The sequence below is a fragment of the Delphinus delphis genome, chromosome 2, assembly GCF_949987515.2.
Source record: "Delphinus delphis chromosome 2, mDelDel1.2, whole genome shotgun sequence".
Taxonomy (NCBI): domain Eukaryota; kingdom Metazoa; phylum Chordata; class Mammalia; order Artiodactyla; family Delphinidae; genus Delphinus; species Delphinus delphis.
This window is the reverse complement of record NC_082684.1, coordinates 43,236,350-43,262,551: the sequence shown is the minus strand read 5'-3', so window position 1 is coordinate 43,262,551 and position 26,202 is coordinate 43,236,350. Positions and strand designations below refer to the sequence as shown.

The 26,202-nt window shown below is 35.7% G+C and overlaps 1 protein-coding gene across 2 annotated transcripts; it reads left to right on the top strand.

The window, feature by feature from the left end:
* Positions 1 to 551: 551 nt before the first annotated feature.
* On the top strand, positions 552 to 25,671 carry ACTR10 (actin related protein 10). Of its 2 annotated transcripts, none has more exons than XM_060004489.1 (13): positions 552 to 702; positions 2,835 to 2,907; positions 4,808 to 4,890; positions 6,144 to 6,252; positions 7,878 to 7,985; positions 10,220 to 10,287; positions 10,558 to 10,601; positions 15,312 to 15,347; positions 18,893 to 18,972; positions 19,052 to 19,125; positions 21,683 to 21,764; positions 23,212 to 23,413; positions 24,724 to 25,671. In XM_060004489.1, the coding sequence occupies exons 1-13, from the start codon at positions 626 to 628 to the stop codon at positions 24,903 to 24,905; spliced, it is 1,218 nt and encodes a 405-aa protein (XP_059860472.1). In that variant the 5' UTR covers positions 552 to 625; the 3' UTR covers positions 24,906 to 25,671. The 2 variants fall into 2 exon arrangements, with proteins under 2 accessions (XP_059860472.1, XP_059860471.1); XM_060004488.1 differs by having other exon boundaries at positions 10,558 to 10,637.
* Positions 25,672 to 26,202: the final 531 nt, after the last annotated feature.

The following is a 26,202-nucleotide window of genomic DNA, read 5'->3' as shown; positions in this document are numbered from 1 at the left end:
AGGCTTTGAAATCAGAAAGTCTTGGGGTCCAATCCTGGCTTGGCGGTGGGGCACTGGGAACATTACTTCGGTTCAAACACGTAAGGAGGTAACACCTACTTCCGATATTTCTTGCGAAGAATAAATGATAAGCAAAACACCTGGCACAGCAAATTTTGTCCCAAGACTGCAGGAATCAAAGCTTTTGGGGTTGTGACTTCTCTCAGCGTCCTCTGCAATGGAGAGGTTCAGCGATCTAACCACAGAAGCTCTCGAAAGGACCCCAGCCCCTGCGCCACTTGAGGGCGTGTCCGGAGGGAAGGACCCAGGGGTTGACTCCGCCCCAACTCGGGGCACCCGGCGCGCCTGATCGCCTCGGTCCTCTGCATCACCCGCATCTAGATCAGCAGCTGCCTGCACCCGTACCTTCCTAGTCCCCGGGACGCGAGCTCCTGCGAGGGTTCAAAGCCCGACGCGGAGTGAGGCACAGCCAGGGACAGCCCGGGCCCCGTGCGCCGCGGCCACGCGAGGCCCCCGCCGTCGCCACCACCTGCGCGCCGTCGCGCCAGCCCCGCCCCCGAGAGCCGAGAGCTGTTGGCAGCCGAGGTCTGGTGACGCCCGTCTCCTTACCGGCTTGTTTACTACCATGCCGCTGTACGAGGGCCTGGGGAGCGGCGGAGAGAAAACGGCGGTCGTGATAGACCTGGGAGAGTCTTTTACCAAGTGAGTGGCCGCGGCGCCAGCTGCAGTCGTCCCGAGGGGAGGGCGGGTAGCCGAGCCCCAGGCCCAGCCCGGGTCCTCGTCGCAGGCTCCAGAGGCGGCTTGTTCCGTCTCCACTTCTTCCCCCAGGACCCGCAAATGACGGCCCTTGTTACTTACACCGTGGGCGATGCAAATCCCGGGAATCCGGTGGAGCGGTCAGGTTCTGACTCCTGGAGAGGCCCAGGAGGCTTCGGGAAAGTTGCCTTCGTTGTTGCCCCGGTCGTCACCCCAAACTGAATGGACTCTTTGGGGTCATCTATGCAGGGGATGACAGCGATGACCTAGGCCCCGCTTATCTGGCTTTATCTGCTTAGGGAGGTGGCAACCGAACTGTCATGCTTGATGACGACCTCCGTTATTAAGCATTTATTGAAAAGAGATGCTATTGGTGTTGGAAATTCAAATATGTTTAAGACAGGGCTACTGCTTCCCAAGAGTAGGAAGTCGAATTAGGAAGGCTGAATGCATGAAAAACTGAAACCCTATAGATAATTCTCTAAAGAGTCTTCGTTGCTCCCACCCACCAACTCTTAGATTAGGAAATTTAACATTTTAAAAGGCAACTTGTAAACACTAGAATAGTGGTTTTCAACCTTTTGGATGGCATAGATTCCTTTGACGACCGAAAGAAAGCCACAAATACACAAACCTTAAAATATTTGCACACAGTTTCAGGGGTTGGTGGACCATCGCAGTGGTCCTTGGACTCCGGATTGAGAGCCCTTGTACTGCTCTCAAGAAAAAGGAACGTGACAGCCAGAATTGCATCTTCTATCTGAAATGGAAACATTTGAAAAAATTTTGTATGTCTCTGAACAGTGCCTGACATGTAGTATGTGTTCAATAACTATTTGTTGAACAAGTGGTCGAAAGAGCCTATTTCAGAATTGGAGGGAATTCCCTGGCGCTGCAGTGGTTATGACTGGGCATTTTCACTGCCGAGGGCCAGGTTCAGTCCCTGGTTGGGGAACTAAGATCCCACAAGACGCCCAGTGCTGCCAAAGAAAAAAAAAAAAAAAAACAGGAAAATTGGACTTCAGGTGCTCCAGAATTGGATTAAACATAGTCCTTGGTTCATGTTATTCTCTTACTGTTCTAAGCAAGATGCTCCCATAATTATATATTTTTATTTATCTTTAAAGGTTTATTTAAATACCATAGTAAGTACCTTGAGGCTGACACCCAAAGATAATTATTTTAGGTATGCTGTGGCAATGAGAAATGGAACTACTATATAGGAGGACGGTTATTGACAAAGACAACAGGAGGGTGATAAGATGAGTTTGTGCATCCTGGGGAATTTGAGGAGCACTGGTACAAGTCAAGTAAACATGGGGATGTGACTAAAAGAAGATGGAGAGAGCTATTTGGGAATAGGAGGAGAGCAGTACTGAAAACCAGACAGGACAAGGAAAGATATTAAGACTAAACTTACATGGCAATCCTTTTTAACAACATTTTTAGCAAAGTTTTGTTTTACGTGAAACAGAAATGGAAATACTTAAATACTCTAGAAAGGAGAATAGTTTTTTAAAAGGGATGAAATATTTTATGCAATTTAAAAAATGATAGCAGTGAAGACTAACAATATGGGCAGAATCTTATTTTATGAATTCATGATGTGTGAACAGTGTGATTATAATTATGTCACATATGCATAGTTTAAAAACTAGACCAAAGGAAATGCATCAATATGGAAGCTGATATTAGAATGATGGAATTATGAGTAACATGAATTATAGACATGAAGTCAGATAGTGGAATACAGATTCAGGACTGTAGAGATGTGTTACCTAAAATTCAAGTAAAATTAAAAACAGAAAAAAAAGTAAATGCGACCCTAAAATAATACACTGGTTTATTTCACTGTCACTAATTTGAAAAATTTTATTTTTTACCTTTAATACATAATTATGAATAGGTGGTATTAACTTTTCCCTAGTTTTTTGTCCCTTTGAATACATCAGAGATGTTTCTAGTTGTTTTTGTGACCACTGCTTTGAAAAAAATACAGAAAAACTTGTTTCTGTGACAAATATATAAAAAGAATGTTATAATAAGTTGAATTGTTTCAATTTTCTATTTATTTGTAGATGTGGATTTGCTGGAGAAACTGGTCCAAGATGCATAATTCCTAGTGTGATAAAAAAAGCTGGCATGCCTAAGGTATTTTTTTTATGACAAATTAGGAAAATAAATGCTGTACTGTAAAATATTTTTAAATGTGACTTTAAATAAGATTGATTAGAACAGTGCTAAATGTATAGCTTAGACTGTATTCCAAGAAAACTTTTTTGATTCTTTATTTAGGTTTAATTTTGCATACCATAAAATTCATCTATTTTAAGTGTGCGATTCAGTGATTTTTAGTAAATATATCAAGTTGTGCAGCCATCACCACAGTTCAGTTTTAGAACATTTTTGTCATTCCAGTAGCATCACTAATGCCTACTTATAGTTAATTCCCATTCCCACCCCGAGCCCACCACGGATGTTCTTTGTCTTATAGATTTGCTTTTTCTATTTAATGTATATAAATGAAATTATATAACATTAAGAGAAAGTTTTTGAGCTCAATAAAATAATTGCCTGAGCCTTGTAATGTAATTGTAGAATCATTTTATTCTTACCCTGTTCAGAATATGAGCCAGGTCCTCATTTCTTTATCTGTAATTCAAAAGACCTGTGAAAAACACAGTTTTTAAAAGCAAGTCTTGCCAAAGTTAATTTTGTAGAGTAGGAATTGTAGAACAATAGAAAGAATAATTTTACATGCCATAAAATTTGCCTGTAAAATCAAATACAGATTTTTCTACCATAACTTAATATTTGCATTCCTGAAAAACCTCTTCTTGATAGCAAACAAAAACAGGTTTTGGGGAAAAGTAGGTTGGGGTAGATTATTTAAAACCCATGAAACTTTGTAATCCGAGCATTAGAAAAACAAAAATTAATACCTCAGGAAAAAATTGGAATAGCTTTGAGTTGCAATTGAGTGTGGCTGGAAACTCTCTTGGGGACATATAAAATAAAATGAAATAATTGAAACTGTTGGTTGGTGGGTGCTGAAACAATGCAGATATAAAAATGAGCTCTGAGCCTCTCTGACTGTTGTTAAGGTGGGACCAGGAAGAAATGCAGCTCAGTAAAGAGTCTTGAAGGGGTCCACTCTGTTACGGGAGCCCCTGGTACACGGGATCATTTAAAATTTTTAAAAATAGATCTGAAAGAATGCTGATTTGTGTGACCACTGAGTTGATGACTTTCTTTACCTTGATGAAGGTTATAACTCTGCTGTCATCATTTCAGCTCCTCTTGCCTAATATGAACTGTACAGCCTTCACATCATATAGACATTATTCCCTTATTTAACAAATATGAGCATATTTGTTTTCATAAAAGCACATATTGGAGCAAGATACAGTAAATGGAGCCCTTGTGATGTGTTAGTGTTGACTTAGCACCCATGGTTTGGTAGGGTTTACTTTAGTGCTAATGGTGCATGTTTTCATTTTTGCCACACATATTTATGAGCTGTTTGCTTTGTTCCTGGCACTGTATCAGTTGAAGGAGGATATATCATAAGCAAGCCAGAAGTAGTTCTTGCCCCATGGAGTTTGTAGTCTAATGGGAAGGTAGACATTTTACAAGTAATTAAGTGGGGTGATGCTACAGAAGGAAAAGTGTCAATGCTTTGGGAGTAAATAACAGGGACTGAACCAAGTCTGGAGTATTTGAGGAAGCCTTTGATGCTTTTTAATTGATGCTGCTTTTTATCGGTGATGCCAAAATAATGTCAGATGGAAGAAAAATGTGATGAGTACAGCTCTTTACTTACTGTGGACACAGATTTTTTATTCCATAAACCAAAACATTTTGTCATCTTGGACATGCCAGTTCTTAAACATTTCTAATTTAAGTGATTATATTTGATGTTTGTATCTCTTCTCAATACAAATTGCTTTTGACTTATTACCAGAAAATCCATTAGAAAAATAAATAAGCATGTTTTAGTTTGAGATTATTTTATTATTATAAATTAATAAATCATTTTAATTTTTTATAGCCTATCAAAGTTGTACAATATAATATCAATACAGAAGAATTATATTCCTACCTAAAGGAATTCATCCACATACTGTATTTCAGGTAAAATGCAATTGTGTTTCCCCCGCCCCCCAGCTTTTCCTAGTGCCCATCCTACTGATATTTGGTTGTATTATTTCTAATGCAAAAAAAAGGTTAATTTCCATTGCCATTTTAACTTTCTTACTTTCAATCTTTTCAAAAATATATTTGAAGACTAGGAAACTAGCAAGCATAAGGAAATATCGAAAATAAGTCAAATGTCTATTAATAAAGGGGATTGGATAATTTAATTATTGTACATCCATATAGTGAAACACTATATTGTCATTTAAAAAGTTCTGTATCTATATGTACTGATACAGAAAGATGTCTTAGATATTCTGATAATTGAAAACATGTTGCAGAAGAACATCTATGGAATGAATATTTTTGTTAAAATATATGTGTGGACATACACAATAATGAAAATCTATAAACTGCTGTAAGTGAAAGTTTCTGGGTAGTAGAGGTATATGGTATTTTTGTATTTTCCAAGTTATAAGCTTCTATAATATTTGGAGTCTTGTGAGCATATACTACTTTTGTAGCTTAAAAAAAGAAAATATCTTTTTAATGGCTCAACTCAGTATTCATAATAGGCTATAGTTTTTGTTTTCTGAGATAAACGAGTTAATAGATGTAAATTTCCTGACACAGTACATGGCACGTAGTAAGAGTTCAAAAATGTTATCTTTCTGTGGCATATATATTGATATATTCCATGGACTACTACTGAGCCATAAAAAACCCCCGAAATTTTGCCATTTGCAGCAACATGGATGGATTTGGAGGGCATTATGCTAAGTGAAACAAGTCAGACAGAGACAGACAAACACTATATGATATCACTTCTTTGTGGAATCTAAAAAATACTACAAACTAGTGAATATAACAAAGAAGAAGCAGACTCACAGATATAGAGAGCAAACTAAGGGCTACCAGGGACAACATAGGGGTGAGGGAGTGGGAGGCACAAACTACTGGGTATACGATAGGCTCGGGGCTGTATTGTACAACACAGGGATAGAGCCAATATTTTGTAATAACTGTGAATGGAAAATAACCTTTCAAAACTGAATAAAAAATTTTAAAACATTTAAAAATTTAAAAAATGAAAATGTGATCTTTCACAGATAATAAAATGAAGATGTCTTTTTGTTGTAAAGCTTCTTAAGTGAAGGTGGTACGATTTCTCTAATCTTAACAAATTGCATTATGTACCAAAATAAATACAAACTTTTATTTACTTTTAAAACAAAACTATCACTTTTCAGGCATCTATTGGTGAATCCCAGAGACCGCAGAGTTGTGGTTATTGAGTCGGTATTATGTCCTTCCCACTTCAGAGAGACACTCACTCGTGTTCTTTTCAAGTATTTTGAGGTACCTGTTTTTTATTTTGTTGTTTTTAGTAGGTACTCAAAGCTTAAACTAAAAGGTCCTCATTTTATTTCCTTCATTGGAAAGAGGAATTGGATGACAAAATAAACTGAATCCTTTACAAATTGACCGTTTATTTTCTTTCTTTGTGTGGTTACTTCATGCGTAATAAGCATTTCATCTAATACTTAGATAATTGAAGGTTTCTTTTTATTGCTGTTTCCCTTGTTTGTTTAGTTTAGTACAGGTTTTAAGTTTTGGGACTTCTTTCTGAAATTAAAAGTTATATTCTGTGCTGTGAAGTTGATGTTTTTCTTCCAGGTCTTTTCTAGTTTTCATTGTTTAGTTATGCTGACTGTTCTAAATTCTCCAATTCTTTCATTTCAGGCTTTAAATTCCCCTTAAATGGAGTATTCAAATAATGTCTCCCATAGAGTAAGTGGGCAGTGCCAGGAGTGACTCTTATATCTTGATATTAGTAATATTACTTGTAGCTTTCATTTTATAGGAGTCAAGATTATTTTAAAGACCAAAATTATGACTTAAATGATTACATTTCATAGTAGGCCAGAATCTTTATTATTTAACTTTTTAAAAAAATCTCTGCCTTAGGAATTTAGAGTTTTTCAGCAATTTAGAAGAATGTATAAAATGTGTATAGTATATAAGAAATTAAGCACATGTAAATGTAATTTTCATACATTCTACTGAACACAAAATATATCAAAAATCACAATGTATTTATGAGATAAGGGCAGTTAATATTTAGTAACACAGGCACAGAGAAACAGGTTACATACCCTCCTGTACTTACTGATGTCACTAATTCAGGAATTTGGTTTGCAATAGGGAGAACACAAAACACAGCAGGAAGTCACTTTAGCTCTTACCTGAATAAAATAGATGATTTTCTGTATTTTTACTTGAACTTAGCATTTTAGTTATATTTATGTTAGTATGCTTATCTGGTGTATAACCAGAATACCTGCTGTACTTAGATAAAGGAAATATAGCCATTATTTTGTTTGCCACTTGGTTATTATGGACTTCCATATTTCGATTGAATATTTACCTGATATTTGGGATGTCACCAGATCTGGCAAATTTTCACTGAAAAATGTCACTTAGAGCTAAGGATTTTTGTAGTTCTTCAATTTAATTTTAACTGCTACATTATAATATTTTTAGAATATAGTTCATATTGTGAACTTTGTGAATGAGGACAATCAAGAATTCTTCTTCTCTATTTCTATTTTGATGATAAAGGCATCTCTTTATTTTTTAAATTTAGCATCTTCCTTTGAATGTATGTTTCTGGACCTCTTCTTTTATCCTTTTCAGTTTTCCCTCCAAAAGAGAACTGAATTAATTAAAATGCTTCATAATTGTCATTTCAGAATGAAAAGACTTAGAGAACTTAAAGAGTGTTTCTATTCGTTACAGTGTATTTTGTTTATTGTGTAAATTCAAATAAATCAACTAATTCTTAATTTAGTGCCATAAAATGGTTGAGTAGGTATCATAATTATGAATTTTTTCAAATATATTTGAAATGTAAGGGAAACACCTTCAACTACTGACATTCATTCTGGTTTTGTTGTTGTTGTTTTGGATTTGTTGTTTTCTAGGTTCCATCTGTCTTGCTTGCTCCAAGTCATCTAATGGCTCTTCTTACACTTGGGATAAACTCTGCCATGGTCCTGGATTGTGGATATAGGGAAAGCCTGGTGTTACCTGTATCTTTTTTGTAAACCAGCTAATTTTGCAGTTTTTACTCTACTTTAGAATAATTAGGCTTATTACAAATTGTTTTTATTGCATCAAGCTATTTTGGATTATCATGTACAAATATGACATATGTGGAAAAAATTCACAGGATTGTGAGACTTAAATTTACTTTTTGTAGAAATTGTCATTATGACTTGGTCCCAATATAAACTCCAGAGATCAGACCTATTACGTTCAGTTTTTAAGAGGAATATCCGCTAATTAGGATGTGTCAAAGAAGATGGGTAGGATAGTCAAGTTCTAAGAAAAGATCATATGAAGAATAACTGGAAACAGAAATGAAAAAGTTAGGGACTTCCCTGGCAGTCCAGTGGTTGAGACTTTGCCTTCCAGTGCAGAGGGTGCGGGTTCAATCCCTGGTTGGGGAACTAAGATCTGACATGCCTCACGGCCAAAAAGCCAAAACATAAAACAGAAGCAATATTGTAACATATTCAATAAAGACTTTAAAAATGGTCCACGTAAAAAAAAAAAGAAAAAGAAAAAAAGGCAGATGTAGATTAGTGGTTTCCAGGGGCTAGAGGGAGTGTAGAATAGGGGAATGAAAAATAAATAAATAAAAATTAAAAAATTAAAAAAGATAAATGAGAAAGTTAAATCAAAAGTTAAAACTTAAATGGCAACGTGAAATCTGCTTTCAAGTAGCTGAAGGGCTCACTGTGGAAAAGTAAATAGATTTTTTTTTCAATCTATTTCCTGAGGCTATGATGGGGGCAGTATGACAGCTAAGCTTCTTTCTAGTTGTATGATTTTGGTCAAGTAGCTTAATCTCTTTTGGGCTTAGTCTCCTCATCTGTAAAATGGGAATTATAATAATTCCACCTCATAGGGGCATTGTGTATCTTGAGTGAGATAATGTATGTAAAATATTTAGCGTAAGACCTAGCACGTAAATTGCACAGTAAGTGCTGTAGTTTTTATATCATTTGCCATTAGGAAGAACTCCCTAGTAATTTAAGCTGTTCCACAGTGAAATTACTGACTATAAACTGGTCCATTCCCCATCATTAGAAGAATTTAAGTAGAGTATAGGTAAACATCTCTTAGAAATGTTACAGTAGACATTTGCTACATTTGAAAAGGAGTTTGAAGTACATAGATGCAAGACTCTTGCAATTTTGAGACCTATATGTGTATTTATTAGAAGAAGTACTTATGGGAAGGAAATCAAGAATCATTAGCTCCTAAAGAACTAAACTAGGCAATAGCTTTTTTAAATATAAAGTATTTTGTGTGTTAGTCCCTGCAACAAAAGTATTATTCTCTTCATTATATGATTGAAAGTTGAGATGGTAGTTGACCCAAGTTAATATTAAGTGTATAGCCAAGATATAAACCCATGTTTGTCTCCAAAGCCAGTGCTCTTAACAATATACTTTTTTCTTTTTCATAAATAATGTACTTATGAAACATCAGCAAAAACAATATATAAAATAAAGTAGCAAACCTACAGTACAGTATTGTCCACTGTCCTCTCAGCTCTGATAGAAATACAGTGTGAGACATATGTAATTTAAAATTTTTCTAAGAGCTACAAATTTTAAAAGTTCAGGGGCTTCCCTGATGGCACAGTGATTGAGAGTCCGCCTGCTGATGCAGGGGACACGGGTTTGTGCCCCGGTTCGGGAAGATCCCACATGCCGCGGAGGGGCTGGGCCCGTGAGCCATGGCCGCTGAGCCTGCGTGTCCGGAGCCTGTGCTCCGCAATGGGAGAGGCCATTAGTAGTGTATTTTATCTAGCTCAATGTATTTAAAATACTATCATTTCAATATGTAGTCAATATAATAAATTATAATGAGATATTTTACAGGTTTTTTTTTTTATTACTAAGTTTCCTGTGTTTGCTGTGGAGGTTATTCTTACAGCACATCTCAATTCGGACCAGCCATATTTCAAGTGCTCAATAGCCACATGTGGTCAGTGGCTACATTGTTGGACACCCAAGCTCTAACGAATGAATTCTGTGTGTGTGTGTGTGTGTGTATATATTTGTGTATGTATATGTTTAACTGTTTTCTTTGGAGAAGGAAAAAGACTCTGATTTTTCTGTAACTCTTTTTAAAAAAAGAAATAAGAATTTGCCAGCCAAGCTGATTTAGAACAATAATGCAGAGGTGAAGAAAATACTGAGGGAAACACATTTTACCTCCTAAAATAGTAATACCCTTGACTGCCTTATAGATATATGAAGGAATCCCAGTACTAAATTGTTGGGGAGCACTCCCCCTAGGAGGAAAAGCTCTTCACAAGTAAGTTTCTTGGCATTTAGCACATTTGCTTCACCTGTGCCAAAAAACATGCAATTTTTTTTTACAGTGATCAATAGAGGACTTGTAGTATGGACATTTAATGTTATTTATTCCATTCTTTACTAGCCTTGAGTATATTCATCTTTTAAGGGTAAAACCACTTTTATTTAAAGCATCATGATCTGTTATGAAGTAAAAGTATTAAATAAGAAAAGGATATCAGTTGCATTATTGTAATTCCAGTAACTTTTTTTTTTTTTTAATCTTCAGGGAGTTGGAAACTCAACTATTGGAACAATGTACTGTTGACACAGGTGCTGCTAAAGAACAGAGCCTTCCCTCTGTGATGGGTAAAATCATTATAAACTTTGAGTGGTTTACATTCCCTTTTCGTTCAACTCATTTCCCCCCCCCCCCCCATTGCATAGCTATTCTCTTTCTCACATCACTCTGGTGACATGGCTCCAATTATAAGGTCATCATTGAGCTGTTAATCACCAAATCCAGTAGTTGAATTTTATTCATTCTTTCCAGAACTTTTGACATTATGGATTATCATATACTCTTTTTAAAAAAATTTTATTGAAGTATAGTTGAATTACAATGTTGTTAATTTCTGCTGCATAGCGAAGTGACTCAGTTATACATATATATACTTTTTTCATATTCTTTTCCATTATGGCTTATCACAGGATATTGAATGTAGTTCCCTGTGCTATACAATAGGACCTTGTCGTTTATCCATCCTATATATAATAGTTTGCATCTGGATTATCATATACTCTTTTTTTTTTTTTGATACGCGGGCCTCTCACTGTTGTGGCCTCTCCCGTTGCGGAGCGCAGACTCCGCAGCCATGGCTCACGGGCCCAGCCACTCCACGGCATGTGGGATCTTCCTGGACCGGGGCACGAACCCGTGTCCCCTGCATCGGCAGGCGGACTCTCAACCACTGCGCCACCAGGGAAGCCCTGTCATATACTCTTGTTATTATCTCTTCCCTTGGCTTTCAGGACTTTTCTTCCTTTATGGTTTTCTCTTATTTCTCCAAGTATTCCTTCTTAATTTCCTCTGCTCTTGCTTTCTCTGCTGATATTCTTCTAGCCGTTTATTTTTTGTTCCTTTTTTTCTTCCTACTGTCTTTTTAAAAGTGATCTCATGGGGCTTCCCTGGTGGCGCAGTGGTTGGGAGTCCACCTGCCAATGCAGGGGATGCGGGTTTGTGCCCCGGTCCGGGAGGATCCTGCGTGCCGCGGAGCGGCTGGGCCCGTGAGCCATGGGCACTGGGCCTGCGCGTCCGGAGCCTGTGCTCCGCAGCGGGAGAGGCCGCAGCAGTGAGAGGCCCGCGTACCGCAAAAAAAAAAAAAAAAAGAAAAAAAAAAAAGTGATCTCATGTGTTCCCGTAACTTCAGCTACATCAATATGCTGTTGGTTCTTAAGTGTATCACTGGGCCCAACCCTTCTTCTAAACTTCATATTCATAATTCCAATTGATTATTAGATATAAACTAGGCATCCCTCTCGGCACCTCAAACTTAAGACTTCCAGAAGTAAATACATTATCTCTTTCCCTAAATTCATTTTAACAAATCATGGTTAGATAAAGATAATATCTTACTGAGCTCCCATTTTAGATAACTGGGAGTTTATCAGTCCTTTCAATTCTCCCTCAGAAATCTCTTTTTCATCTCTTTTTTTTCTGTCCTCCACAACACAGAACATCTGAAAACAAAGACGTCAACTAGGCCCTCATTGCTTCTTGCTTGGATTATTACAGGAGCCTGCTTTTTGGACCCATTTAGTCTATTTCACACTGTTAGCAGGAATAACTTTCACAAAATTAATCTGATTACATTTCTCTTTTGCTTGAGAATTTTTGCTGGCCTCCACAGGTTAAAACCCAAATTATCTGTTTGATATGCATGTTTCTTCACAATCCGACTTTATTCTACCTCTTAGCTTTAACTACTAAACTCAACCCTTTGCACCTTATTTCAGCTACAGTAAATTTCATACATCTTCCTGGCACCATTGTTCTTCGACAACCCTGTGCCTTCATTTATACTATTTCTTTACCTGGGATGTTTTTCTTTACCTATTTGGGTTTTTGATCCCTCTACATGACTCAACTGAAAGATTATCTTGATTGTGAAACCTTCCTCATTTTCCCTAAGCAGAATAAATTGCTCCCTTCTCTGTTACACCCTCAGCAGTATTTATTATAGTACATATAACAGCCTCATTTACCTGATAACTGTTTCCCTCGATAGACTTTGAGAATCCCTGTCTTATTTATTTTTCAAGTGCCTGGGCACTGAATAAATGTTGGAAAGACAAAGGTGGGTTGTTAGGACATTTATCCTTGCATATATTGTTTTCCTGTTCTTCTTTAGGTAGTTAAGATAATAGCACATTCTTCATTCTGTAGATCAGATTATTATTTTTCTATTCCAGATAAACTTTGTTACCTTTTTAGTATATCATGATGACAGTTAGTTAATAAAAGATATCCAAAGGTAATAAGTTTAGTGTAGCATCCCAAGTTTTTTTTTTTTTTTTTTTTTTTTTTGGTGGCCATGCCACGGCATGCAGGATCTTAGTTCTCAGACCAGGGATCGAACCCATGCCCCCTGCAATGGAAGCGCGGAGTCTTAACCACTAGACCGCCAGGGAAGTCTCCCAGATGTTTTTTTTTTTTTTTTTTTTTTTTCTTTTTGCGGTACGCGGGCCTCTCACTGTTGGGGCCTCTCCCGTTGCGGAGCACAGGCTCCGGACGCGCAGGCTCAGCGGCCATGGCTCACGGGCCCAGCCGCTCCGCGGCATGTGGGATCCTCCCGGACCGGGGCACGAACCCGCGTCCCCTGCATCGGCAGGCGGACGCTCAACCACTGCGCCACCAGGGAAGCCCCCAGATGTTTTTAATAAAGCTCTTCACTAAAACTATGACATTTCCTTAAAATTCTAAACTGTATGTTCTTGGACACCCCTTTCTTTAACCAACTGTCTTGGACTGTGATTCTAATCTTTCCCTCTCATATGCCCCAAAAGTCTTGAGTCTGCAATCCTAATAATTGAGGAATTAAATCATATCACTGTTTGCTGAAGGATCCACTTAGGAGGATCAGAAATGCAAATGTATTTTAAATATCTCTTGTCAAGGTCCTTAGCAAAGATTAGATATAAGTCTTACATATACTGGGATATCCTTAAGTGAACTTTGAATGAGCCTCTTTCATTTAGTATTTAGAACCTAGTTCAAAAAAGAATGAATATACTACCTTAAAACTTACAAAGACTAACCTAAGTACATTGATTTGAAAAGTGTACAGTTGAAAAGTAAACTATATATAAAATATTGTACTTCTTATTCTCCTTAATTAGCTGAAATTTAAATATGATTTTTCAAAGCCAGAGCCAGTGAATGCCTCTTATTTCTACTCCTCATTTGCAAAGTTTAAATGGCTGTGATTATTCCCTAAGATTGAAAAGTCCCTTCCCAAAGCACCATCTACGCCCAGCTAAAATAAGCCCTTTATTTTGAAGCCTGCCTTCCATGTTGCCTAAAGAAAACTGTTTTTCATATTACCAAATGTCTCTGGCACATGTTGGAATTTATTTGAATATTCCTAGAGAGAGTTTAGCACATGTGAAAAGTTACGGTTTTTAGCACTTATTCTTAAATTTCCAGGTTCTTATAATCTAGTTACATTTCTCTTATCTATTCATAGCCAGGTTTAAATCATTTTGGAAATCTTTATCCCCCTGTGAGATAAATTTTAATATTTAACAATAGGAGTCTTCAAACTTTTTGATCACACACTGACCGCATAGTAAAAAAATTTTGAGCATGTACCTGCAATACATATTTATGTCTATATTTATTTATAAACTATATGTGTATCATTATTACTATATTACAAAACACAGAGGTAAGAATTTGGAAAGGACAATATAATAAAGGTAAAATAATAATTCTCAAGTCATACTTACTAATGGTAAATTTTTTTTGCTCCCTCTCAGAATAGCAATGTGATTAAATATTGTTTATTATTTTTAAAAAGTTATGGCTTAACATTTTGAAAGTGTGGTTTTAATTTTATCTTAATTCTTAGTTTCAGTAGCTGTCATAACGTAAAGATGTAGCTAACAAGATACGTAGCTCCAGATGGAAGAAGTGCCTGATTACCCTTATTAAATCATTCCTTTTGTAGCTATAAATTTCTGTCTTCATTGATATAAATAATTTGTTCTTACAGATCAATCAGAATATTTTTACATACTTAACAATGAGTTAAAAATTCTGAGTTTAGAAGATTCTAAACTTAGAAAACTTTGTTTCTCAGTCTGACTTGGAAACCTAGATTTATTGGCAACAAAATCACATAACAGTGGTAACATATGCAAATACTATCTTCTAAAGTCATCCTGTATTATATAGGTTTCTTTGAATAGCTACTTTCTCACTCATTTTTTAAAATGTCACGTTTACCTTGAAAAAAATTAAAAGTCTGTGTGTGATCCTTTTTACAAATATGTATTAGGTTAGCATATCACTGACAGTCATTTATTATCACAGAAAAGGTAAGCAAACTTGAAACTTCACTTTTTGTTAAAGAAAAGTAAATAGCTCATGTTTAAGCCCTACCATTTCTTCTAAGTACTTTAACACAGATAACCAGCAAATCTTTTTATGGTAGAAAATATTTTCTTGGTCAATTCCTATCTACTGCCAATTATTCTATGATATTTTTAAGGTCTTATTTTTATCAAATTTATGAGTATTAGTGACTTTCTTCAGCACCTTGTGCACATCTGGCTTCAACTTCCGTGCTTTGGCTTGGCTTCGAATGCTGAAGTTTCTTCCCTAAAAGCAAAGTTGAATTTTTTATTTGGCTTTTAAAAAATTATGGTACTTCTAAATTTTTTTTTAGGTTGCTGAAATGGAAAATGGAAATGTGAATGCAATTTTACAGACTGTTTCTGCTTATAAAGTTCTGTAGTTCTAAATAAAAATTTCTGTTTTAGGTTCAATTCCAGAAGGTATCTTGGAGGACATTAAAGGTAAACTAAGTTCCCATTTTTGTCCCCTTCATCATTAAGTATTCATTTGGAGGGCAAGTGTTTCTAAGTATTTACACAGATATAAAATATATTAAATTCATAATGTAATATCCTAAAAATATTTAACATTTAGGCTATAGAATAACGTAAATAAAATATTGGTTTTTCTTCAGATTTATGGAAGCTTTTGGTATTACTTTTTTTTTTTGGCCACACCACGTGGCTTGCAAGATCTTAGTTCCCTGACCAGGAATTGAACCCAGGCCTTCGGCAGTGAAAGTATGGAGTCCTAACCACTCGACCACCAGAGAATTCCCTTTTGGCATTACTTTTGATGTATTATTATTTTTATTTATTTATTTTTTTTTTTTTTTTGCGCTACGCAGGCCTCTCACTGTTGTGGCCTCTCCCGTTGCGGAGCACACGCTCCGGACGCGCAGGCTCAGCGGCCATGGCTCATGGGCCCAGCCGCTTCGCGGCATATGGGATCCTCCCAGGCCGGGGCACGTACCCGTGTCCCCTGCATCGGCAGGCGGACTCTCAACCACTGTGCCACCAGGGAAGCCTGATGTATTATTGAAGAAACTTCTCAATGATAGAGTATAGAGAGTTACTAGGGAATTAGTAGTTTTCACAGTATGAATTAACAGTTACATTACTTATGAAAGCCACTGATTTTATGTTGTTTAGCATTTTTTTAAACTCTAGTATTTTAAAGGTCATTTTTATAAGGTCAGTCATTTTACTGATTTCAGAAATTCTACAGTTGGGTAAAGTATATTAGATTCACTTTAATAAGATATGTTACTTCTCCTTTGCTAGAGTGTATTTTTATGATAATATTTAAATTGAGTTTTCTGGTATTTTGATTCACTAAAAGGAAAAGCAGTTAAACTATAATGTAATGTTCTTCATTACTGAAAGTGTCATGTAAAATTAATACTCTAGAATATTTAATAGAGAATTAGACAATAATGGATTTTAGAGTTAAATGGGACCTGGAGGTAATCTGGTACAATTGGGTCCCTGAAATATTAAGTGATTTGTTCAGTGTCACACAATAGGTAGGGTTAGACCTAGGGCTGTAAAATGGATCTTGTTCTTCATTATATTGCTTACTTATGTTGTATAATTACCTAAAATCTCTTCAGTTATTATAAAATTTCAGTCATTTGTACATGCTTATTGCAAAAGCTCAAATAATACAGAAATATCTCAAGTGAAACAAATAGTTTCCCTTTCGTTCTTCCAGTCCTATCCCCCATGATGTAACAGTTGATAATTCCTTGGAATGTTTCTTTCCATATAGCTTCCATCTTGTGAAAAGATGTTCAACTTTCCCATTACCCAGGGAAACATCAGATTGGCAAAAATTTGAAAGATAGACATTTAGTATTCGTGAGATTATGGGAAAATTAATATATTGCTATTAGTAAGAACTGAAAATTAAACTCTTTGGAAAGCATTCTGACATATATATAAAAATTGAAAAGTGTGCATCCTATCTAAGAGTGTATGTTGAATGAAATTTGGTGACTTCATAATAAGGAATATCATATAGCTTTTATTTATTTGTTTTTTAAAATATTTATTTATTTAATTTTTGGCTGCGTCGGGTCTTAGTTGCGGCACACAGGATCTTTTGTTGCGGCGCGTGGATTCTCTCTAGTTGTGGTGCACAGGCTTAGTTGCCCCTGCATTGCAAGGTGGATTCTTAACCACTGGACCACCAGGGAAGTCCCACCATATAGCTTTTTAAAAGGAGGAGCTAGATGTATTGATTTGGAAGGATATCCATAATGTATTAAGGGAAAAAGCATGTTGCTGAATAATATGTACAGTAGGAACCCGTTTCTATTAAAAACAAATATGCAATACGTACACATACTCTTGCCCACTCATTTATATTACTTATGTAGTACCTACATTTTTTTCAATTATTTTAAAATCCTTAAGTGTAATTTATCTGTTCTTAGATTTTTAATTCAGTGAATTTGGTTTCCTTAAAGAAGAACACCTTCATATGCCAAGTATATAAGATGTAGAAGTCTAAGTATTTACCTTGCTTAGTTATGAGGACTTAAAGTATAAAATATGTAAATAACTTGAGCACGTAGCTTACTGTCTAGCATATTAGCATATTGTAAACTTTTTTTTTAAAATTGAAGTATAGTTGATTTACAGTGTCTCAGGGTACAGCAAACTGATTCAGCTTTATATATTCTTTTCTTTTTTTTTTTTTTTTTTGGCTGTGCCATGCAATCTATGGGATCTTAGTTGCCCGACCAGGGATCAAACACATGCATTGGGAGCACAGAGTCTTAACCACTGGACTGCCAGGGAAGTCCCCAGTTATATATATTCTTTTTCAGAATCTTTTCTATTATAGGTTATTACAAGATTTTATTGAATATAGTTTCCTGCGCTATACAGTTCTTGGCATATTGTAGATTCTTAACAAATATATTTTGAATTAGTAAATGAAAAGAATTTTGTATAATATATAAGTTTATGTCAGCATGTTTTGCAAGTCATTAACCAAATCATTAGATTTCTTGCTCTCAACATCAATTTTTAAAAATTAATTAATATATTTATTTGGTCTTCATTGCTGCACATGGGCTGTCTCTATTTGCGGCGAGCAGGGGCTACTCTTCGTTGCAGTGCACTGGCTTCTCATTGCAGTGCCTTCTCTTGTTGTGGAGCACGGGCTCTAGGTACACGGGCTTCAGTAGTTGTGGCACGCAGACTCTAGAGTGCAGGCTCAGTAGTTGTGGTGCACGGGCTTAGTTGCTCCGTGGCATGTGGGATCTTCCCGGACCAGGGCTGGAACCCATGTCCCCTGCAATGGCAGGCGGATTCTTAACCACTGAGCCACCAGGGAAGTCCCTCAACATCAATTTTGTCTCTACTTGAAAAAATTTTTTATTCCTTACCTATTTCTGAAAATAATTTGCACCCGCTTATTATAAAAGGTACTTTGCAACAGAAATAATCTTTAAAAGAATAAATGATCATAGTGAAAGAAAAGAAGATAAAGTGTGCAAGAGGGAGAAAATTATCATCCCAGAAAACCCTAAACTAAGGAGTGTTACTGTAACTAAGACCAAAATTTAGCTTTGTGTTCTGACCAACCAACATTTTTAAAAAAGAATAGGATAGATAAGTAAGATTAGATATAAATCAATCTGGTTCAAAGAGATATGCTGTTCAATTAGAATGGCTACATTTTCATGCTGCTAAAATTTATTTTTATTATGGTACTCTTTATACAAGGAATATCAAAGAACATAAGTTTCCTCAAATATGGTTTTGTTTTTTTTTTAATGTGGCTTTGTGGAAGACGAACATGGAACATGTCTTATGATTCCTCAGTGAATGAAAAGTTTTTTATATGTGTATAAATTGTCATAAGCTAACTAAAGACGGAGATAGTTTATAAAATTGGAAGGAACAGGTGATTAACATGTCCACTTGAATAGAATTGTTTTAACTGGGACATTGATTCAATCACAAACCATAACAATGTCTCCTTTTCTTTTAAGTGCGCACTTGCTTTGTTAGTGATCTGAAGCGTGGACTAAAAATCCAAGCAGCAAAATTTAATATTGATGGGAATACTGAGGTAAGCTAAAAATAAATGTATATTCTTTTTTTCAGAGGTTGTAATTTGTGTACTTATGCTTATGATACTTATATTTCAGCGTCCCTCACCACCTCCAAATGTTGACTACCCATTAGATGGAGAGAAGATTTTACATGTCCTTGGATCAATCAGGTTAGACCTTAATTTTTATGAGCAAAATAATGAACTAAAATAAATTTTTGGCCTGAATATTTGTATAAGCCTTTAGTATTGTTGATTTAATAATTATGTGTTTTTCATTAAGCCTCATCACTCGTGTTTATTTTTATTATTCGACTTCTTAATGTTTTAAAACATAAAAAAAATTTTTTTTCTGTTCTTCAAAGTAATTCAGAATCAACCATTCTTTGAGATGGAGAATAAAGTATGATACTTTAAAACAGGATTCATCAGACTTTTTCTGTAAAGGACCAAATGGTAAATACCTTAGGATTGGTGGGCCATATGGTCTCTGTTGCAGCTACTCAGCTGTACAGTTGGAGTGCAGAATCAGCCATAGGCAATGTGTAAATGAGTGAGCATGACTTGTGTTCCAATAAAACTTTATTTGAAAAAACAGACAGTGGGCTGGATTTGGCTTGCAGGCCATAGTTTGCTGACTCCTGCTTTAAAACATTGGCTTGTTAGAAAGAATGCATTCTTCCAAATATACTAAATCTTTAGGACCAGTTAGTAATTCACCTTTTTATTATTCATTATTCGGTCTGATGATGCAATATAAGTTGTCAAGGACTTACATGATTATATTGGTAACAATGTAATTTTTGTTTATACCCAAGCTATATAAAATTTGTATTATAAAAGTTTCATCTGTAAAATACTAGATCAGAAGATGCACAGAAAAGAATTATATAAATATAGAAGATCCTGTTAGATTTTGAGATAATTAACATAGAGGTTGAGATACTAGAAGGATGAACATAAATATACAGATGTTAAAGATAGTAGGTTGGGGAAACAAAAAAGTCAGAATGTAACACTTTTTGGTAGTAAGTTTTTATCATTTTACCTTTTAGTTAAGTTATATTCACTAATTTACTACGTAAAAATTTCTCCTGATTGTTTAGTGGAGCCCAGAATAACAGAAGAAAATAAGTGTTTATTTTCTACCATAATATTTCATTGCTTAAGTGATAATTGTTAAATTATGTCATTTCAATATCAAATTAACTGACAAAGATTTGGGAAAAGAAAACTGATGCTTTGTGAGTATTTAGCTCAACTGGTAGAAGCAAAAGTATGCAGGCATAGAGGCAAGTGGCTAACCAACTGTGAGTGAGTGAGTGTTCAGCATACTGTAGATCTCAGTATACTGTACTAACAAAATCGACAGTTAGGAAGTAGGTTGAATATCAGGAAGAGAATTTTATGTTTTGAAAAAGATTCAAAACTCTTTAAAGTAGTATGCATAGTATAGTCCCAGTTTTATTTTAAAAGATATTGTATGTATATGTATATGTATAGCTTTATATTGCATTGGTTAGGGTTCAGTTTGTTTACCAGTTATACAAACCTGAAAATAGTGGCTTCAACAGGATAGAATTTGTCTGTCATTTAAAAGAAGTTCAGAGGTAGATAGTCCAAGGATGGTATGATAACTGCTACCAGTGACCCAAGCTTCCTTCCACCTATCATCTTTGAGGTGTAGCCCTTGTCCTTGGGGTCCAGGGTAGTTGGTAAAGTTAGCTACTCCATCCGTGTTTCAAGCATGCAATCCTAGGAAGGAAAAGAGAAAAATGCTTCCTCTCCTTTTAAAGTGGACTTTCTAGCAGTCCCACATACTACTTTTGCCTCCATCTCATTGTCCGGTACTTAGCTATATCTAGCTGCAAGGGAGGCTGATAAATACAGTGTTTCAACTGGGGAGGGGCATTGTATCCAGCTTATAGGAGTTTTATCTTTTTTTATTTTCAAATAATTACAGATTCACAGGAAGTTGCTAAGATAATATAGAGAGGTCCCATGTACTCTTCACCCAGTTTCTCCCAATGGATACATCTTATGTAACTATAGTACAATATCAAAACCAGTAAATTGGCATTGGTGCAGTGTGTATATATTGTTCTGTGTAATTGTATCACATGTAGATTTCCATAATCAGCACCACCACGATCAAGATATAGAACTATTCCATCACAACAAAGATCTTCCTTGTGCTACCAAAAATAACCCTAATAGTTCTATATCTTTTAATTTGAAAATGAACAGGCACATGAATATTTTATTAGGCAACTAGCCATCTTTGCCATGTATTGTTTTTAAAAACAAAGAAATACTTTGGGCTGGGTGGGGGAGGGTCTTGTTTGGTTTCAAATCTGTTGTATCACTACTGATCTGCTTGTTGAATTCTACCAACTATTACAGAATTTCGCTCCTTTTCTGTTATTAGGTTTAAGGTGGACAAAATATTTGTAAATCTATACATAATAATAATAGTTATAGTTAGTACTTAGGGAGTACCTCCTATGTGCCAGGCACTGTTCTATTAACTCATTGAATCTCTATCACAACACCTGTGAGGCAAGTGCTATTATTTTTCTCATTTACAAATGCAAACACCTTGTGTTTTAACCATTACTCTACATTAATATAGTACTGGTACCTAAAAATATGTCAGTAGAACTAATGGTATATACTATGTCATATTATGTGATGCCAACAAAACACTGTCTGTTTTTAATCTCATTAGAGATTCGGTTGTGGAAATCCTTTTTGAGCAAGATAATGAAGAGAAATCAGTTGCCACTTTAATATTGGATTCCCTTATGCAGGTACTTTTATTTTGTAAAAGGTTTCAATTTATGAATACAGCCCTTTACAGAGAAATTTTAAAAATCATATTGTCTGTATTTTTAATTTTAGCCATTAGTTACATTTTTTAGCTTTTATGTGAAGTTTTATAGTTAATGAGTTTTACTTTGGCACTTATATATGGTACCCACAACATTTCAAACCCGGGATAATACGTTCTATAGACACATCATGCATTTTTTCCATGACAATGATAACAGATTTTTATTTTGTACCTAGTATGGCTTGTAGTTTCTTCAAATGTAGGTTTGTGTAGTATGAAGTTTTTCATTCCACAAGGTATATGTCTCTTTTGTTTAATGACTGTGGGACCATAGAACTCCTATAAAATACTATCACTTTGGGAGATATTGTCTACCTCTATGGCTCTACTTGAGGACTTTATGAAAAACATAACATCATTGAAGGACTGTAACATTCCTGATGCTTAGAGAGAACTGATGTGGAAACAATTTTTCTAAGAATGTTATCTTCCCACTCGATAACAGGCTCTGGATATAATGGATATAGTACCTTAGAAAAATCAGGTTTCCACATGTTTTCCTTACTAAAAAAGAAATGAAAAGTTATTTCTTCTCATGTTCTTTGCTCAGCTCAGTCATTCTACCCTGAAAATGAGAATACTCCCATATTACTACTATATTCCCTGTGGAATTTAAAAGTCTACACTATTAGCTTTTTAAATCTTTAAGGATTTATATAAGTACATGATAATATTATCATGGGGTTTATTTGCCACTTGAAAAACTCTTGTTAAAGAAACCTTGCTGTAGCCCTTTCTGAGGGGTGGGATGAACTAGGAGATTGGGATTTACATATATGCACTAATATTATAAAATAGATAACTAATAAGAACCTGCTGTATAGCACAGGGAACTCCACTTAGCTGTGCAGCAGAAACTAACACAACATTGTACAACAATTATACCCCAATTAAAAAAACAAAAAGATAAAAGGGCTTCCCTGGTGGCGCAGTGGTTAAGAATCCTCCTGCCAGTGCAGGGCACACGGGTTCAAGCCCTGGTCCGGGAAGATCCCACATGCCGTGGAGCAACGAAGCCCATGTGTCACAACTACTGAGCCTGTGTGCCACAACTACTGAAGCCCATGCGCCTAGAGCCCGTGCTCCACAGCAAGAGAAGCCACTGCAATGAGAAGACCACACACTGCAATGAAGAGTAGCCCCCGCTCGCCACAACTAGAGAAAGCTCGCACACAGCAGCGAGGACTCAATGCAGCCAAAGACAGATAGATAGGTAGATAAATAGATTAATTAATTAAAGAAAAGAAACCTTGCTGTGGCCCTTTTTTGTAATACAAATGATCACCTAATAATGTGTATATTTTCTTAAATTCAATCAAGCATTATTTATAGTTAATTCTTTTTTTCTTTCTCTTTAATAACAGTGCCCAATAGACACTAGGAAGCAACTAGCAGAGAACTTGGTAGTCATAGGTGGCACGTCTATGTTGCCAGGATTCCTCCACAGACTACTTGCAGAAATAAGGTATTTGGTAGAAAAACCAAAATATAAAAAAATACTTGGCACCAAGACATTCCGAATTCATACTCCACCTGCAAAGGCTAATTGTGTAGCCTGGTTGGGAGGTAAGAACTGCTTTTTTTTCTTTTTTGTTTTTGTCTTTGTTTTTGTTTTGTCCATACCATATGTCTTGCGGGATCTTAGTTCCCCGACCAGGGATTGAATCCAGGCACCCCAGCAGTGGAAGTGTGGAGTCCTAACCACTGGACTGCCAGGGAATTCCCAAGAATTTCACTTTTAAAAATAATGATTATATAGTAATTGGTTCCTGAATGACATTACTAATGGTTATATTAGAACAGATGATTCATTGTTCAAAATTGTGTACTTAGTAAACTAATAGAACTATTAAATAATTTTCTTTGAACATTTACTTTTCCTTAAATTATTAGTTTTCAGAATTATATACTTATTTCTCTTATCATTTGCACTTCTATTTTTTTTTCAGTGAACTCTGTCCAATTAAAGTCATCCCGCATAATGATAGTGATAGCTATGCATTTATTTTAATTATGCTACCATTGCTTAGAACCCTTGTTTTAATTCCTTACAAAGCTAATTTGTGAGCCATATATGAAAACTGATCTCTTTATTTTATAATTACACTATATTTTGTGACTGAGTTTATTGAATGTTTTAGGAAATGATAGTTTTATTAGTTTTATTGAAATACGGAAATAGCCTAATAAAGAGACTACTTTGAAGAGAGAACAATCATAGATGTGTATATTTGTGTAAGTTCTGATATGTGTCTTATGATGCAGTTACAGCTCATAGGTATCAGGATCATTTAGAGAGAAAAAACAAGTCTTGAGATTTAAATTGATACGTATTATATTTCTTATAAAGTAGAATTTGGTCAAAACGTAATTTTGATCTAGGAAGAATGGATTTGGTCACTAAGTTATTTTTTTGAAACTGCCTTGTGGGTCTTTATAAGGTCTTCAGCATAGACTCTTAGGATACTACGGTTGGCTTATTGAGTTTTGCACTGCTGTTTTTTTACTGACATATAATCTTAGAGTGTGGCAAAGAAAACTAAGATGATTATTTCTTGTGTTTACACAGAGTTGAAAATACTTTCCACCTTACTCTACCTCACTCTACCTGCATTTGAACACAGTAATACTTATCATTTTCACTATAATCTAGTTTAGAACATTTAAGTTAGTTTCAACACAGGAGTTATGGCTTAGCCTGTTTTTCAAAATATAGGATATAGAACAACTTAACCGGAATTAATTTGAAGACTGTGAATATGCATTACTGAATTTTACCTGTTCTCTCTTGTCATATAATGAAGTGGATGTATGTGTACATAAAATTTTCCAGTAAAAGTTTTCATATCAGCTATAAAAATATGTTTACCACACAGGAGCTATTTTTGGAGCACTGCAAGACATACTTGGGAGCCGTTCAGTCTCAAAGGAATATTACAACCAGACAGGCCGTATACCTGATTGGTGTTCTCTTAATAACCCACCTTTGGAAATGATGTTTGATGTCGGGAAGGCTCAACCACCTCTGATGAAGAGAGCATTTTCCACTGAGAAATGAAAGTTTGATTAAAATTCAGCTTTGCTTCTTTTCAAATATCAATTACAAGCAAACTGTACAAAGTATATGGGATGGTGTTAGAGATGACTTTAGTAGACGTGCAAGCGTTTCTGTAATTATACTTCACATTAGTATTTAATCATTTTGCCTTTGGTGTAATGGTAGAATGGTAGCTGATGCTTATTGAAATTAGTTGTATTTATATCAATAAAATATAGTAAAGCAGTTAATTTTGGAAGTTTGTTGCATAGTTCATTTTTCAAAAAGAATAAAAACATTGTCCCTCCACAATTCACATAATCTGTCCTGGGCATTGGAGACTTCATTAATTTCATTGTGTTCAACAATTATTTTATTTAAAGAATAATGTTACCAGTTATTTCAAGTATTAACATGGGTCTGTGTCTTAAAATCCTTTTGTTTTGATGTTTGTGTCCATGTTATAATTATGCTACTTTTGGGCTGAGAATGTTGGGTAGCATAGTTAAGCATTTGGTAAGGAAAATGGGGAAATGTTCACTTTTTAACTTTACAGTTTATTTTATGAATTGCTAAGAAAAAAGATATTTCATTTTTATGCGGAGATACTCATTTTATGCATTTTTATGAAACTGCTTTATAAACATGTATTCATAATGTCTTTAATCTTTTGTGCTTTTTATCTTCTAAGGCAGGGGTTCTTTGAAATATGTACTCAGTCATTATTTAATTTTTATTTTTGTTTGTTTTTCTTCCTTTGTTTTTAATGAACTGCCTCTTACGAGAATTTTGCTGGTTTCATTCTTTCTAAATACCTATGAATGGGAAATATATGCGTATGTATGCTCATAGTCCTGAAGACCGATTATGAATTTATACATTTTCTAGACTATATATCCCAAGTCCATTTTTACTCATAGTTCAATCATTTTGATTGTCCTTTTTCTGGATCCTTCCTACTTTTGCTATATGATTTATGTATGAAGATACCAACACCAAGTCACACTTGAAAGAGCTGGTTCCTGGCATTAAGAACAGGAAAGGATTGGGGCTTCCCTGGTGGCGCAGTGGTTGAGAATCCGCCTGCCAATGCAGGGGACACGGGTTCGAGCCCTGGTCTGGGAAGATCCCACATGCTGCAGAACAACTAAGCCTGTGCGCCACAACTACTGAGCCTGCGCTCTAGAACCCGCGAGCCACAACTACTGAAGCCTGCGTGCCTATGCCTAGAGCCTGTGCTTCGCTACAAGAGAAGCCACCGCAGTGAGAAGCCCAGGCACCGCAACGAAGAGTAGCCCCCGCTCGCCACGACTAGAGA

What these genes read in the sequence shown, in the direction of transcription:
- ACTR10 (XM_060004488.1), top strand. Translation starts at nt 626, where the DNA reads ATGCCGCTGTACGAGGGCCTGGGGAGCGGCGGAGAGAAAACGGCGGTC. An exon ending in CTGGGAGAGTCTTTTACCAA is followed by an intron (nt 703 to 2,834) that starts GTGAGTGGCCGC and finishes ATTTATTTGTAG; the next exon opens with ATGTGGATTTGCTGGAGAAA. An exon ending in AAAAAGCTGGCATGCCTAAG is followed by an intron (nt 2,908 to 4,807) that starts GTATTTTTTTTA and finishes AATTTTTTATAG; the next exon opens with CCTATCAAAGTTGTACAATA.